Source organism: Oncorhynchus gorbuscha, linkage group LG23 (genome assembly GCF_021184085.1).
Source record: "Oncorhynchus gorbuscha isolate QuinsamMale2020 ecotype Even-year linkage group LG23, OgorEven_v1.0, whole genome shotgun sequence".
NCBI classification, from domain to species: domain Eukaryota; kingdom Metazoa; phylum Chordata; class Actinopteri; order Salmoniformes; family Salmonidae; genus Oncorhynchus; species Oncorhynchus gorbuscha.
In genome coordinates this window covers 18,745,213-18,762,241 of record NC_060195.1, presented here as the reverse complement: position 1 = coordinate 18,762,241, position 17,029 = coordinate 18,745,213, and the positions used below count along the sequence as shown (strand labels likewise).

At 44.9% G+C, this 17,029-nt stretch overlaps 1 protein-coding gene across 3 annotated transcripts in view; it reads right to left on the bottom strand.

The window, feature by feature from the left end:
- The window catches only part of LOC124010537 (neutral alpha-glucosidase AB-like), a 30,336-nt gene that overhangs the window by 5,041 nt on the left and 8,266 nt on the right, over positions 1–17,029 (bottom strand). For 2 of the 3 annotated variants that reach the window (XM_046323068.1, XM_046323069.1), the window contains exons 2-14: positions 12,597–12,707; positions 12,256–12,364; positions 11,979–12,106; positions 11,461–11,640; positions 10,202–10,277; positions 5,278–5,356; positions 4,963–5,059; positions 2,877–3,057; positions 2,575–2,728; positions 852–1,087; positions 550–676; positions 339–418; positions 121–261 (exon numbers count right to left, since the gene is read on the bottom strand). In XM_046323068.1, coding sequence (XP_046179024.1) covers positions 121–261; positions 339–418; positions 550–676; positions 852–1,087; positions 2,575–2,728; positions 2,877–3,057; positions 4,963–5,059; positions 5,278–5,356; positions 10,202–10,277; positions 11,461–11,640; positions 11,979–12,106; positions 12,256–12,364; positions 12,597–12,707 — 1,699 coding nt within the window. Of the gene's footprint in view, positions 1–120; positions 262–338; positions 419–549; positions 677–851; positions 1,088–2,574; positions 2,729–2,876; positions 3,058–4,962; positions 5,060–5,277; positions 5,357–10,201; positions 10,278–11,460; positions 11,641–11,978; positions 12,107–12,255; positions 12,365–12,596; positions 12,708–12,999; positions 13,244–17,029 lie in introns of those variants that run through there. The other variant, XM_046323070.1, reaches the window with a different exon arrangement.

Here is a 17,029-nt window from a genome sequence, read left to right as displayed (position 1 = left end):
CACCCAATACATTACTGGGTTAGATATATAATGTGCTATTATTCAAGAAAAAGTCTACCATTGCAAGTCCAAGTTCTACTAGAGTGACGATGTGCACATACAACACAGGCAAACACTCACCACGTATAATCCGTAGAGGTTGTGGAGGTCACGGTTCTCCCAGTTCCCATGCAGGGCATCTTTATGCATGGTGACCTCTGGTCCATTAAACACTGACGGCTCGTTCATATCGTTCCATGTATACATGTTCTCCATGGAACCCTGAGATCAGAGATGGGGGAAGAGATATTTCATCAATAGAACGACACATAGGTCAAACCTAGGCAGAATGGACTTACCTCATACTGATCGTAGGCAAACATACTGGCCCACCAAGCTCTCATCTCAGGGTTGGTAAAGTCTGGGTAACCAGAATTACCTACAATAGAATGAGGAAAGATTAGAGGGAGATGTTCAGTAATTGCAATGTGTTTTTATGCAATGTGTAGCTGCAATTCATTTCCTTCCCTTTCTTTGATTGTGGGTCAGACCAATTTCGCCATCTCTTACCAGGCCAGCACCAGCCCTCATAGTCTCCGCCATCTTTGCTTTTGACGTAGAAGCCTTTGGAGCGGATCTCATTGTGGATCTTGTAGCTGCTGTCCACCTTGATGTGGGGGTCCACAATGGTCACCATCTAAATCGTACAGGGAGAACATGAGGGAGAAGGAAAATGGCAAAAATGAAACGAGATGACTTGTCAACGTGTCTCAGAACCTTTTACTTTCTCCATTCATCCAGTCGACAGAACCCAGAAACATCTACTACAAGGGAGCCCTGGCCAGACAGCTGTAACACATTAATGTGCTCACCTTGCGTCTCTTGTCTAAAAGACCCTGCAGCATGTCTTTGGGCTGGGGGAACTTATGAGGGTCCCAGGTGAAGTAGCGCTTGCCGTCCGTGTGCTCTATGTCCAGCCAGATGAAGTCGTAGGGGATGTCGTGGTCATCAAAGCCCTGGTCCACCGCCGCCACATCCTCCTGGTCGTTGTAGTTCCAGCGGCACTGATGGTAGGCCAGCGCAGACAGGGGAGGGAAGGCCTGGGTACCTGGTGGGGGGGAAGAGAGCTGGGTGGTCATATACAGATAGTTGTATTATGAGGGACCCTGGTGGCAGGCCAGCGCAGACAGGGGAGGGAAGGCCTGGGTACCTGGTGGGGGGGAAGAGAGCTGGGTGGTCATATACAGATAGTTGTATTATGAGGGACCCTGGTGGCAGGCCAGCGCAGACAGGGGAGGGAAGGCCTGGGTACCTGGTGGGGGAAGAGAGCTGGGTGGTCATATACAGACAGTTGTATTATGAGGGACCCTGGTGGCAGGCCAGCGCAGACGGGGAGGGAAGGCCTGGGTACCTGGTGGGGGGAGAGAGCTGGGTGGTCATATACAGACAGTTGTATTATGAGGGTCCCTGGTGGCAGGCCAGCGCAGACAGGGGAGGGAAGGCCTGGGTACCTGGTGGGGGGGAAGAGAGCTGGGTGGTCATATACAGATAGTTGTATTATGAGGGACCCTGGTGGCAGGCCAGCGCAGACAGGGGAGGGAAGGCCTGGGTACCTGGTGGGGGGGAAGAGAGCTGGGTGGTCATATACAGATAGTTGTATTATGAGGGACCCTGGTGGCAGGCCAGCGCAGACAGGGGAGGGAAGGGTACCTATATGCAAAGGCACAAGGTCTGGGGAGGATTTCAGGTTCTGACATTTGAAATGGGAGAAAAATATTCTGGGGAGTGGCCTCCCAAGACGTTGGTTGACGTTTATTGGGACGAATCTTGTCCTGAAGGCAGAGTTGAGCAGATATAGAGAGAGAGATCTATATATATTAACAAAACACAAATTAGCTTTTTTGTTCTTAATTTAAGGTTAGGTCTCAGGTTAGCAGTATGGTTAAGGTAAAAAATCTGATTTTATGACTGTGGCCATGCCAGCTGACCATCCCAGCTAGTGACTACCCTGCTCCCGAGTGGCGCAACGGTTTACCGCATCCCAGTGCTAGAGGCGTCACTACAGACCCTGGTTCGATCCCGGGCTGTATCACAACTGGCCGTGATCGGGAGTCCCATAGGGCAGCGCACAATTGGCCCATCGTCGTCCGGGTTAGGGTAGGGTTTGAAAAGCATTGTAAATACAAATATTGTTTTCTTTACTGACTCGCCTATTTAAATGGTTAACAAATAATAACAATACTTTTTTTTAACTACCCTGCAGAGCTGCCTACAGTACATGAGTCATCTCAATAAATGCCAACCTGCTCTTCAGATAGACAACTCTAAGTGGGCCTTGAAATTCGGGTGGGAATTATGCTCATTTGTAGCTAGGGCAACAAGCGGATACGGCAGCGATGTTACTGGTGACGCGTCCCATTTCCGACTGGTCCTCTCGGTCCCAATTGACGCCAGAACTTTTAGCTGGAGCGATGATACATTGCCGGAAGAAAACCGTCTGCCTAGAGAGACTAGGTGTGTGAGGGTGATGAAGGAAGTGGAAATAGACTGGTGGACTGGGAATATGAACTGGGTTTCTGTAGTGGGGAGTCTGACCTGTGAGTGAGGCGTACTGGGAGAAGACATCAGTGGGAGTGGGTCCCAGCATGATGAAGACGTCGATGATGCCGCTCTCTGAGATCCAACGCACGTCTGTCTGTGGCGTCTCACTGGAGCCCTGAACGTAGTCCAGCATCTGGCCAAACACTGTCTGCACCACCAGAGAGAACCAGCATAGGGGTAAGAGGGTGTGTGTTCTCTCTGACTGTACCCTTCAATGTCTATACACAGAGTGGCTCAGATGTGTTTGTCTCACTCAGAACCTGGAGAAAGACTGACTGTGTGTGTGTCGATCTTACCTTGCCGGCGGTGTTAGAGCTGATGTCCACCCAGGTCTCAGCAGCGTTGAGCCAGAAGATGCCCATGGTGCGCTGTGCACTGTGAGACAGCATGACAGGGATGGCACCGTACAGGGCCATAGGGTTGAACACCTCATACTGGAACACGTCTAGGTTAAACAACCGGTATGGATCCCCTCCACTGGAAAACGCATAAGTATATATATATTATTATATTATTGTATTGTCATATAGTCGGTCATTTTGTGTTATTTAAAAATCTTCAACCCACAATGTTGAAAAAGATCAAATCAAATGCATATAAGGATGTCCTGCACCGTTAGAAAATACATACACTAGTTCTTAGTTAAAACTACTGTCTCAATGTTTTGTTTTTTCCCACCTTTATTTAACCAGGTAGGCCAGTTGAGAACAAGTTCTCATTTACAACTGCGACCTGGCCAAGATAAAGCAAAGCAGTGCGACACAACAGTTTTACACATTGAATAAACAAAACGTACATATAACAAAATAGAAAAGTCTATATACAGTGTGTGCAAATGAGGTAAGATAAGGGAGGTAAGGCAATAAATAGGCCATAGTGGCAAAGTAATTACAATTTAGCAATTAAGCACTGGTGTGATAGATGTGCAGAAGACGAATGTGCAAGTAGAGATACTGGGGTGCAAAGGAGGAAAAAAACAGTATGGGGAGGAGGTAGTTGGGTGGGCTATTTACAGATGGGCTATGTACAGGTGCAATGATATGTAAGCTGCTCTGACAGCTGATGCTGAATACTCATATCTCCCTCACCAACTTCAAGCTTCAGTGATTTTTGCAATTTGTTCCAGTCATTGGCAGCAGAGAACTGGAAGGAAAGGCGGCCAAATGAGATGTTTGCTTTGGGGGTGACCAGTGAGATATACCTGCTGGAGCGCGTGCTACGGGTGGGTGCTGCTTTGGTGACCAGTGAGCTGAGATAAGGCGGGGCTTTACCTAGCAAAGACTTATAGATGACCTGGAGAGTGGGTTTGGCGACGAATATGAAGCCAGGGCCAGCCAACGATAGCATACAGGTAACAGTGGTGGGTAGTATATGGGGCTTTGGTGACAAAATGGATGGCACTGTGATAGACTGCATCCAGTTTGCTGAGTAGAGTGTTGGAGGCTATTCTGTAAATGATATTGCCGAAGTCAAGGATCGGTAGGACAGTCAGTTTTACGAGGGTATGTTTGGCAGCATGAGTTAAGGATGCTTTGTTGCAAAATAGGATGCCGATTCTAAATTTTTGGATTGGAGATGCTTAATGTGCACCTGGAAGGAGAGTTTACAGTCTAACCAGACACCTAAGTATTTGAAGTTGTCCACATATTCTAAGTCAGAACCGTCCAGAGTAGTTATGCTAAACGGGCGGGCAGGTGCGGGCAGCGATCGGTTGAAGAGCATGCATTTAGTTTTACTTGCATTTAAGAGCAGTTGGAGGCCACGGAAGGAGTGTTGTATGGCATTGAGGCTCGTCTGGAGGTTAGTTAACACAGTGTCCAAATGTAACTTTATGTCCGTCCCCTCCTCCTCTTTCCACAGCAACCAGTGATCCGGGTCAACAGCATCAATGTAACAGTATAACTGTAGACCGTCCCCTCGCCCATACCTGGGCGTGAACCAGGGACCCTCTGCACACATCAACAACAGTCACCCACGAAGCATCGTTACCCATCGCTCCACAAAAGCCGCGGCCCTTGCAGAGCACTTCAAGGTCTCAGAGCAAGTGACGTCACCGATTGAAACGCTATTTAGCACGCACCACCGCTAACTAGCTAGCCGTTTCAGATCCGTTACACAAAGAAGGGCCAGATGTATACAGAATGGTGTCGTCTGCATAGAGGTGGATCAGAGAATCACCAGCAGCAAGAGCGACATCATTGATGTATACAGAGAAAAGAGTCGGCCCGAGAATTGAACCCTGTGGCACCCCCATAGAGACTGTGAGAGGTGAATGTGGCTGTTGAGTCGAAAACCTAGGCCAGGCCGATAAATACGGCTGCACAGTAGTGTCTTTTATCGATGGCGGATTAACCAATGTCATGGTCAATGTCAGTCACTTACTCAGTGGCTTTGAGTTTGAGGCTGTCTGCGTGTTCTGGGATGCCATAGACGTTCTCCACCCCTGGCAGAGAGAAGTCTAGACTGATGGAGGAAGGGCCTAAGAGAGATAACAGCCAATCAAGATACACTCAGAAAAACACATCAACACTGACGGGTCACTGTGCCTAACGCAAGTCATAAAACTCATCCAATCATAAAATAATATCTCCAGGAGATGAGCAGTGAGTACCCAGGATCAGAATACCAAGTACTCAACTGCAAGCCGCCTCTTTCACCTGTCAATTGAAATTAGGGTCCACAGAAAAGTATACATACCATTGGGTTTGCTGTCTGTGTGCGATTTGAATGTCTCCTCCCACATTCCATCTTCCACTTTCTCATCCTCCTTCGCCTTCTAGGAAGGAAGGAACAAAAGAACAAAGGTGGAGACAGATGGAAATAATTGCAGAGGAGCCTTGTGGTGCGAAAGAGAATGGCAATGGTGACAGTAATGGTACAACAGAAAGGGGTTTGATTTCAGCCCAGAGGCAGTAATGTTATAACTAGGGATTAAATGGTTACCGGCTTCACGATAAACCATGGTAAAATTCCCGAAGGTTAGTATTACCGTTTCAAATTTTAAATAAATCATTAAAACCGTGTTTGATTATCACGGTTTGAAAAACTCACGGTAAACACTGTCCAACATCAACCAAAGTTAGCAACAGTCTGGCGCAGCATGCAACGTGGGTTTTGTTTTGTGTGATAACATGGCGGAAGGCAGTGACAGCGCTCGGGAGATTTTTCTGCCATCTAAGAGGACCAAATCTGAAGTGTGGTCGTATTTTGGGTTTTACAAGAGTGCTGAGGGAAACTTAATCGAAGATGGTCACCCTGTCTGCAGAATACGCAACAACAACAAAAATGCATATAAGGGGGCAACAATTCAAATCTATTGAGTCATCTTCGTAACCACCACCCACTACTTTATAGCGAATGCAAAGTAAGTTAAGTTTTAGCTCAATGCATGATGTAGGGACTTTGAACGGGGGAAAATGTCATGGTGTCTGTCTAACTTGCTAATAGCTTATCAATAATGTAAAGGGAAAATGTCAGTGTTTCCTACTCTTGTAAAAACACTACGCGTTGTTCTGCTGATGTATGAGCCGTGTGTCTGCAGACTATTCACCCATTGCACAAGATAACACGTTATGCAGTTTAATCACCCAGCCAACCTTTTGTTCAATTAAAATCCGTCAGTCATCGACTTGGTTATAAAAATGTTCCAAAAGGAGAAACACTATATACTCCTGTACAAGACTCCTGTATTGATGTCAATTGTTGGGCTCATTGCAATAACTACCACTGTCTTCTTAAGACTCATTTGCATTTATGTAAATTGTGGATGAGGCCATTGCATATACTCAAATGCAACACAGAAGATAGACTGTGTATGTAACACCAATAATAATACATGTGCTATTCCCTTGTTTACAGAGCGGGAGTGCAGCAGACAAACCCAGTGATGCTACTGGTCCCTCATCGACAGCCGTGAAGCTTATGCACCCACATCAAAACATGTTCAAGACCTCACTGCGGCCCTTTCATATTACATTGCAAAGGACATGATGCAATTTCAAATTGTTGAGAGGCCTGGCTTTCTGAGGCTGATGAAGGTTGCCGTGCCTCACTACAACGTGCCATTACGAACGATGTTTTCCAAGACTGAAATCCCAAACCTGTATAACCAGGTTAAAGCTGATGTTGGAAAAGGTTTGGCTCAAGGCACATGGTTTGCTGCAACTACTGACCTCTGGACCAGTGAAATCCAGGGTGGTCAACCATACATCAGCTTCACTAATCTATTACCTCACCCCAGACTGGAAACTGGAATCAAAACTGCCTGGAAACACAGTTCATCCCAGAAGATCACTCGGCTCACAGTTTGAGAATATGCTGGAAGAGTGGGGGATCAACAAGAAAGACCTGGTCTGCATAACCACAGACAACGCAACAAACATGACCCAGGCTTTTGAAGAGTTCCCAGATCAGTGGCTTGGGTGCTTTGGCCATCATTTGAACCTGGCCATCTCAAAGACTCTGAAAATTCAGAGAGTTGACACAACAGTCAAGGCCTGCTGTCATCTGGTCCAAGGCTTCTCACATAGCTGGAAGGAGAGAAAAGCAAGCTGCCCTTAACATGCCACAGAAGGCTCTGATCCATGATGTGGTGACCGGATGGGGATCTACATACAAGATGCTTGAGCGTTTCCTCAGCCAACAGCAGCCAGCCTGTGTGACACTGGCTGGAGAAAGAGGAACATGGCACCTGATGGCCATGGATGCTGACATAAGTGTCATGGAAGCAACTGTGCCAGCTCCTTGAACCTCTGAGCAAGTTTACAGATGCACTTGCCTCAGAGACATGAGTGACACTGTCAGCCATCAAGCCTGTCCTGGACCACATCACCCGTGATGTTCTGGTGGAAAAGGATATTGATCCATCCCTGACCAAGGAGATGAAAAGGGTAATGAGAGAAGAGCTTAACAACAGATACACATTAGGCAAATAGTCAGGCACATGGCTTGTTTCATTGACCCCTGCTTCAAAGGGAGCTTTTTAGGTGAGCATGAGGCTGCAAAAGTTGACACTGACAGCCGTGTTCAGGAGGCCTTGAAGCTGGCAGCTGCACAAGTCTGGGAAGAACCATAAAGCACCAGCAGCACCTCCACCACCCCCACAGCGGCATCAGAGGAGAAAGGCCTGGCTGAGTTGCTGAGAAAGATCACCTCTCTGCTGCCTTGTTGAGGTAAAGAGGGTCAGATTCCAACCTCCCCAGAAGACAGAGTGAAAGAAGAGATCAAGGTCTACCTGTCTCTGCCACCCATTCCAGCAGAAGAGGATCCACTGGTGTGGAGCCACCATGTATCATAGCTGCCTCACCTTGCCACGGTTGACAGGAAGCTTTTGTACATCCCAGCAACCAGCGTGCCATCAGTGTTCAGTGCCAGCGGGCACATAGTCTCCCCTCGCAGATCACTACTTAAACCAGACAAAGTAAATAAGCTGACATTTCAAATCCCAAGTGAACAACGATGCATACATACAGGATGTTAGGTCAGCAGCACCTTGTTTCTTTGTGGAGAGAACGGACATACAATCAGTGCTGTTCATTTGATTTGTTTACATATTTTGTGTTTAATGTCAACACCTGCACATTGGATGTGTTTACATATGGTTGTATTGGATGTGTTTACATATGGTTGTATTGGATGTGTTTACATATGGTTGTATTGGATGTGTTTACATATGGTTGTATTGGATGGGTTTACATATGGTTGTATTGGATGGGTTTACATATGGTTGTATTGGATGGGTTTACATATGGTTGTATTGGATGGGTTTACATATGGTTGTATTGGATGGGTTTACATATGGTTGTATTGGATGTGTTTACATATGGTTGTATTGGATGTGTTTACATATGGTTGTATTGGATGTGTTTACATATGGTTGTATTGGATGTGTTTACATATGGTTGTATTGTTCTTACATCCACATTGGATGTGTTTACATATGGTTGTATTGGATGTGTTTACATATGGTTGTATTGGATGTGTTTACATATGGTTGTATTGGATGGGTTTACATATGGTTGTATTGGATGTGTTTACATATGGTTGTATTGGATGTGTTTACATATGGTTGTATTGTTCTTACATCCACATTGGATGTGTTTACATATGGTTGTATTGGATGGGTTTACATATGGTTGTATTGGATGTGTTTACATATGGTTGTATTGGATGTGTTTACATATGGTTGTATTGGATGTGTTTACATATGGTTGTATTGGATGTGTTTACATATGGTTGTATTGGATGTGTTTACATATGGTTGTATTGGATGTGTTTACATATGGTTGTATTGGATGTGTTTACATATGGTTGTATTGGATGTGTTTACATATGGTTGTATTGTTCTTACATTCACATTGCTTCACTTGTGTTGCTTTTATATGCACTTTTAATTTGCTTACTTAAGGTTGTGTTCATTAAAACCTACACAAGGGAAACTTCTACCTCTCATGGCCACATGGTGCCATCTTTAATGATATTATTTAATGTTTATGCACAAAAAGTGCATAGTGCTGCTAATTCATTGTTTGTTGGTTTTCAATATAAAACTTGGTAAAATGATTTCAGTGTGTGCGAGTATCAGTACTTTCTGCACGTTTTAACAATACCGCAATAATACTGCTAACCGTGATTATTTTGGTCACTATAATCGTGATATGAAATTCTCATACCATTTAATCTCTAGTTACAACATAAAGGAGTTGATTTCAGCCCAGGGGCAGTAAGGTTACAACATAAAGGAGTTGATTTCAGCCCAGGGGCAGTAAGGTTACAACATAAAGGAGTTGATTTCAGCCCAGGGGCAGTAAGGTTACAACATAAAGGAGTTGATTTCAGCCCAGGGGCAGTAAGGTTACAACAGAAAGGGGTTGATTTCAGCCCAGGGGCAGTAAGGTTACAACAGAAAGTAGTTGATTTCAGCCCAGGGTCAGTAAGGTTACAACAGAAAGGGGTTGATTTCAGCCCAGGGTCAGTAAGGTTACAACAGAAAGGAGTTGATTTCAGCCCAGGGGCAGTAAGGTTACAACAGAAAGGGGTTGATTTCAGCCCAGGGGCAGTAAGGTTACAACAGAAAGGGGTTGATTTCAGCCCAGGGGCAGTAAGGTTACAACATAAAGGGGTTGATTTCAGCCCAGGGGCAGTAAGGTTACAACATAAAGGGGTTGATTTCCCAGCCCAACAGAAAGTAGTTGATTTCAGCCCAGGGGCAGTAAGGTTACAACATAAAGGGGTTGATTTCAGCCCAGGGGCAGTAAGGTTACAACATAAAGGGGTTGATTTCAGCCCAGGGGCAGTAAGGTTACAACAGAAAGGGGTTGATTTCAGCCCAGGGGCAGTAGGGTTACAACAGAAAGGGGTTGATTTCAGCCCAGGGGCAGTAAGGTTACAACAGAAAGTAGTTGATTTCAGCCCAGGGGCAGTAAGGTTACAACATAAAGTAGTTGATTTCAGCCCAGGGGCAGTAAGGTTACAACAGAAAGTAGTTGATTTCAGCCCAGGGGCAGGGCAGTAAAAGTTACAAAAGAAAGCAATATTTAAAAAAAACTTTAACTGCATCTTTTATTCAGTTTACTGATCCTGATCAAAAGCCTGGGGGAATCCTTCGTTACCCCTCCCATACCTCTTCCTCTCCTTCTGCCGGTTCGTTGGCAGCCTCAGTTTCTTCTTTATTCTCAGTTCCTTCTGGGTCTACCTTGCTGTGGGAGAGAGAGAGAGAGAGAGAGAGAGAGAGAGAGAGAGAGAGACATAACCTGCTGACAACTGAGTAAATAAAAATCCCAAATGGAACAAGAGGCACACATGGAAAAGAGAACAGAAGGAAAATCATGACCCCACACAGCCTTCTCACTATAATCAAAATAGTGTTCGTGTCAACCTACTTAACCTTTTAAAATTTCACTCTAATGACAAAGGGGAACAAGAGGATAACAATTCCCTACGTTGTGGTTATTTTGATGTAAACACCAAGGGACTAACCCCCAAGTGACTACCGGTACCCTGTCTTACACAGACTTCCTCAGCGAACACATACATACTACCCCTGTGAAAGCACACACTGACCAGAACAAACAAGCCTTGAGGGGAGAGACATCGTGGTCTACTCAGTGCTATGGGATTAGACTATGCCGCCTCTACATATGACATGACTGTTGGGTCAACAGTGTGGTGAAATGGCTGTATCATAAAGACATTTGAAGTCCAGAGAAATGTGGAAATGTGGGAGGAAAAAGGCATGTGAGCATCTCCTCTGAAGACCAGTAAAAGAGCAGACCAAATGGTAGTGAGCCTAGAACTTGCCTTCATGCCTAGACAGGAAAATATTTCAGAAAATGCTACCAGCCCAAGTCACCACATCCTTGAGCCATTTGGTCATGTCATTTTTGGATGTCTAAACTACAACTGAATTCCATACTCCTACATTGCCAGCACAGACAAATACAAACCTACAAAGGTGAAGGAATTTACCTAGAGAATACCCACTTGATGTTTTCCCACATCCTATTAACTTTGGTTTTTATCTTATAGGAGATGCTGAGAGGTAGAAGAGAAGAACGGGACAGAATGGAGGAAAATAATAATGAAATGGAGAACACAATAGCAAGCAGTGAAAAAGCAAGAAAACAAAGAAACATGTATAATAAGGGGTGCGTGGGATGTGAGTCGGTGCGTGGGATGTGAGTCGGTGCGTGGGATGTGAGTCGGTGCGTGGGATGTGAGTCGGTGCGTGGGATGTGAGTCGGTGCGTGGGATGTGAGTCGGTGCGTGGGATGTGAGTCGGTGCGTGGGATGTGAGTCGGTGCGTGGGATGTGAGTCGGTGCGTGGGATGTGAGTCGGTGCGTGGGATGTGAGATGGTGCGTGGGATGTGAGTGTGACTCACGTATCCTTGCGGATCCGGAGGTGCTCGAAGGCCAGCAGGCCACGGGAGTTAAGTGACAGAAGAACCTCCCGCCCCTCCATGATGTCCAATCGGAACGGCTTAGCGCTGACGATCAGCCGCTGAGAATCTGCCCCCAAAGACAGAACCACCCCGTTCTCATCCCGAGACAGGAGAGACAAACTGAAGGAGAGGGAGAACAAGATGTGTGAAATAGGTAAATTGATGGGTGGAAGAAACATAAAACACCCAACAAATAAATTATTCTGTGCCATCTTGTCTCCACTGTCTATTCACAGATGTATTCTCTCTTGATGCTGGAGGTTATGATATTATCAACTGAGAGCCAGGCAATTTATCTACTGCATGCCCTCAGGTAGTGTTTGCCTGCTTCCTCCACTAACTACATTTCCTTTTAACTCCATTGCTGGTCTCTGTCCTAACCAATTCTTTAATTCTCCCCATCCACATGGCTCAATGTCACCCATCCACTACTCCAGATAGCTCCCTATGAGACTTACGGCTCTGTGGGTGGGTCATTGATGAGCACATCGGGGACCTCAAAACGAGGCTTCAGTGGCTTCAATTCATTTATCTTCACCCTGGTCATGTTGCCCTGGAGACGATAGAGCTCAAGCAGCAGACGCACCTGAGGGAGCGGGGGAGAGGTGGGGGTTAAAAAAGACGAGACCAGGACCCAAAGGGGTTTCAGCACACCTGTTAATACATGTATGGATGGATGTACAATAACATATTATATAATCTGTGAATTAAAGTCTGTGTGTGTGTCTAACAAACCTTGTTGTTGTCATTGATGAGCTGCAGTGTGAGTTTGGTGTTGGTGAGCTCCAGGGTCTCCAGCAGGGCTCTGTATGGGGACTGGCCAGGCTTTAACGCTCGCTGACGCCTGAGTGCACAAACACACAGAGTTATAACATGTTTATTAAGGTTTGTGTTATGTCAACGTAGAAGTACATATTGTGAACACTGGACCATAAGTGTGGAAGAGAATGGAGGTAGACTTGTTGAGGACTTACATGTTACCATCAGTTACTTAGACTGACAGTCTACTCTCATTGACTGTGTACAATCTCTATGAAGGTGCTGAGTGGTGTAGCTGCGTATCATCTAGAACTCACTTGCAGAATGCACTCTGGTCACAGGTTTTGAAGTTCCCCCGGTCCACTGCCCAGGTCCCACTGAGGCAGCCAGCCAGCCACAACACTAACAGAGGCCCCATCTTGAGAGGGCTGATGAGAGAAACAGAAAATTGGAAGTAAATGTTAAGTGGAAAAATACTACATACATTCAGCTCTGTAACGTTACAGTGATAGATAACGCTGACAACAAGTCATAAACATATTCCAACTGAGATCCTCGAGTACTCCAAACAGCACATGTCTGTTGTGCCCCAAGACAAGCAGATCTGATTCTACTGGTGCACCCGATTAGACTACAATCACCACATTAAAAGGAGGAAATCATCATAGCAATCACACCCTTCACAACATTCATGTACCCCACATGTGAGATACGCGTTACCTTTGAAGTGATTCAGACAAGTTGAATCAAGTGTTTTGGTCTGGGGTTACAACAAAAATATATGTTGTACTCAAGGACCCGAAGTTGCTGCTTCCGGGTACCATATCCTGTTGTTGATTAACCTCGTCTAACTGTTTTATGAATCACTAACGTTATAGCTAGTTAACTTAGCTATATATGTTAATTAGCTAGTATGCATGGTTAATAGAAAGGCCATCTTTGGCAAACTATTATCTGGCTAACATGGCTTCTTGTCATTTGCGCTCGCTGCGTCCTAAAATGCTGTTAGAGCTATTCATCTGGCAAGCTAACGTTAACTGCTAACGTCGATTTGGTCCTGTCAAATCTGGCTAGTTAGCCAACACCGGTTGCTAGCTACCTAAATCCCCGTCGTAATACAAGATGTAGGACAGAGATACGCACATATATTTCACCGATCGAAATAGTTATCAATATATGTCCATCATTATGTTGATAAAAGGATATGTAGAAGGGTGAGCCGGTTAAGGATCGATTCAGACAAGGTGGTAGATTGTACGACAAGCGACAGATTTATTCAGAGTGAGAATATCTGGTACACGTATATACGGCTCTCCCATTCGCTCGCACAGAACAGCAGGAAAAAAAGCAAGAGTGAACCGTTACAATACAATTTATACAAAACAGAAAGTAGGTTGATTCTGGGAGATCGGATCTTTGGATTGGTTCAGCTGGGCCTTCCGTCTGTAGTCTTCCGCCATTGGCTCAGCTGGGCCGTCCGTCACTCTCGAATCCCGCCGTCACATCCGTTCAGCTAAAGGGGACTGTGTGTGTGCTGGATGGGGGTGTGTGTGCGTGAGTTATCCTGTAGGGGGCCCCACATCCTTTACTGTGAGTTGTAGCCATGCATTTAGCAGTAGGCTGATCACTTGCATAAGAGAATAGCAATTCTTTACAAAACCCTCTCTTCACGTCTCACCAGAGACGTGACACAACCTAACTAGATCCAGACACAAAGAGAAACTTCTCCCTAATGGACTAAGAAATAAGGCACGGTATTAAACAGAAATAGACATATGTATATTACCATCATGTTCTCCATTCAATCCCACTATGTACTAAGTTGGCTACCAGCCACCTAGGAACTTACAACCCTCATTCAACAGAGCGGAGAACATCTCAAAATAAAAGTAAAATGATTGTCCACATATGCCAACTTTTTCCAGCGGGAAAACGCTGTGATTCCCTCTCTTCACATCTCCTAAGAGATATGATATAGTCCAGAGACATTACTCCAAGCAAAACGAAAACATAATCCAAAAAGGAAAAATAGCCTATGCTAGGTAAGTCTGTACGGAAATGGCCCACAAAGAAAAATAATTTCCCCCTCTTCCCATCCCAGATGGGACACGACATACAATGGAGAAGCTTAATCAATATAAGCAACTGGATCCCCCTCCTAAAATGGCTGCAAACTGAAAGATGGGTCTCATGCTCCATACCATTATCTCGCACCTGGCTCCTGTTATCTAACAAAAAGTCCGCTTGTTCTCGCAACCCACACTCTGAATGTGCCCTCCCTTCTGTATTTTCCAGCATGAGAAAGTTCCATGGCCCTGATACTTTTAACAATGTTTCAAATCAGCTAGGTAGCATAACACATACATACCTCCACACAAGGCAACAGCAGATAATATTCAATCTTATATATGGTAATGGCTATAATGTAAAATAACCCCATGGGTGTGAACACAAATTCAGCAATGAATCATATAACAGTTACAAAGTTTAAACTACCTTCATGTCAAAAGAGAACAGCTCATTCAAAAACTGAACAAAAGAAAATAGTGTGAAATCTAAGTCCCCCTTTTGACACCCGCTAGGGTGTCACTCACTATCCTTTATTTCAGTAGTCATAGCATTTCATGAAAATAATAAAAAGTGTATTATTAATAAGAAGTGATATATGCCTTTGTTGTATGCTTTTGTTTCCCCCTTTTGTCACCCGCAAGGGTGTCACTTATCAAAAACAGGATAAAACTTTATTGTTATTGACATGTAAGATGTAGGATAAAACTTTGGTCATGGAAAACAGAGTAAAGAATTATTAGAAACCATCTGGTCCTCTCAGCTAATCCTATCCTGTACCAGGTGGGCTCCTTGCCACCCAGGGGCTCCAAACCTTCACAACAGCATATCATGTGTCATCCTCAGTCAGTCCCATCCTCCCTGAATCCTTCATCACATCTGTAACAGACTTCTTAAAACACAGTATGATGCAAGCAGCATATCAATAACAAATAATACAATAATTAGGGTCAGAAATCCAGTAACCATCATACCAGTGTACTTACCAAACCAGGCCAAGAGAACAGACTCCTCCACCCCCCCGTGGACCTCATCTTAGCAGATAGTGTATCAAGCCCGCCTTAGATATATCACCATCTGGACTGGTATTATGAATATACGTGCAACATTGTTTACCGAACATCTTGCAGACGTCCCCCTGACTGGCAAGAAGCATATCCAAGGCAAGTGTATTCTGTCTGGAAACCCCAAATGTGGCCTCAAGCTGTTCAGACATACCAGTGAGTGCATCACGGGAGTAATTCACCAAACGCTGTTGATTATAGTAGATATAATTAATCCATGCAGTCTGTCTAGCATCCACCATGGCTGGACCCATACTAGGTAGTAAGTGCCAGAGTCCATCATTCCTACCCAAGGCCTGAAACTCATGAGGAACCCCCACTGGCACTCCCAACAGGTTAGTGTATGTCAACTACATCCTCTGTCCATGGAGCACTACGTCTATGTCTCCCATGGGATGGAATGTTCTCAGGTCCCCTGGATACAGAACTCAGCAGCTGTTCAGCAGTAACATCAACAATGGTCAGTGGAATTATCAAACTGGTCAGACCACACGTACCTTGCCATTCTCCTCTAAGAATGGATCTCAGCACTCTTTTGGCTCCACACATCATCCACAAGTGGAATTAATGGTTATGTTACTACTGCAATCAGCTCCAGGCAATCTCCCATAATCAATGCCATTACCTGTACCCGTGATGCAACTGTAATTGCCCCCATATGCCCCAACACCAAATGGGTGTGTAGCCAGAACAGGTCTAGCATGACTACAAATAATGCAGTCCTTTATTGTCAGGGATTTAGCTGTGTACCTCATATAAGACAGCCACAAATTGTCCCTACCATCAAAACCAGTCTCAGTTCCTAATTGATCAATAGCCGAATAGTCTCTAACATTAATTATCTGAATGGTATTTTTAACACAGTGGTGGTAGAGGAGTGTGTCCGATTACCTCTGGTCTTGGCAGTACCTTAATAGAAAACACACCCATCATGTCTGTCCTCGTCCTTTGTAGTCCGAGGGTGTGAGTGCCTGCATCATAGAGCTTAATATTTTTGATGGTTAGTAGGATTTCATCACCTTTACAAAGTTCAACATTGCTCCCAGGTTTCCCCCATATCATGGAAAACCTATCCACCCTCGTGGGACCCTCTATGCTATAAGGATACCCTCTTCTCCAATCCTAGAACAGTCCGAAGTCGGTTATCATGTAATCTCTACTCTAACTTCCTGTCTACCCAGATCTAGGGATCTCTTATGTTCATTTTGGAACAAAATACACATCACTTAGCCAGAGCCAGACACATCCTCACTCCCATGGACAAAAACAGGGGTGATAGGACAGGTAGGGTTACTTCATTCGGGAGTTAGCCCCCGGAATTCTGTTAATTCCAGTTCTTCTCCCGAACTCTGTTTATTGTCCGACAGTGAAAAAGTGTCTTACCCTTCCGCCGTGCGATATGAATCTGGGCAGCTCTTTCAGCTAGCTGTCACCAGGGGTCTTCTATGGTCCCCAAGCCTCTGGGACTGGATTGAGTGACTTCACCTGTAGTTCACCTGTAATGCATAAAATCCTGGACATACAGGCTTGGTTAACAAACAATTTCTCATATGTTTTATCTGATTACATCTTTAACTTCTATGCCCAATTGTTAGCTTACATTTTTATTTTATTTTTTA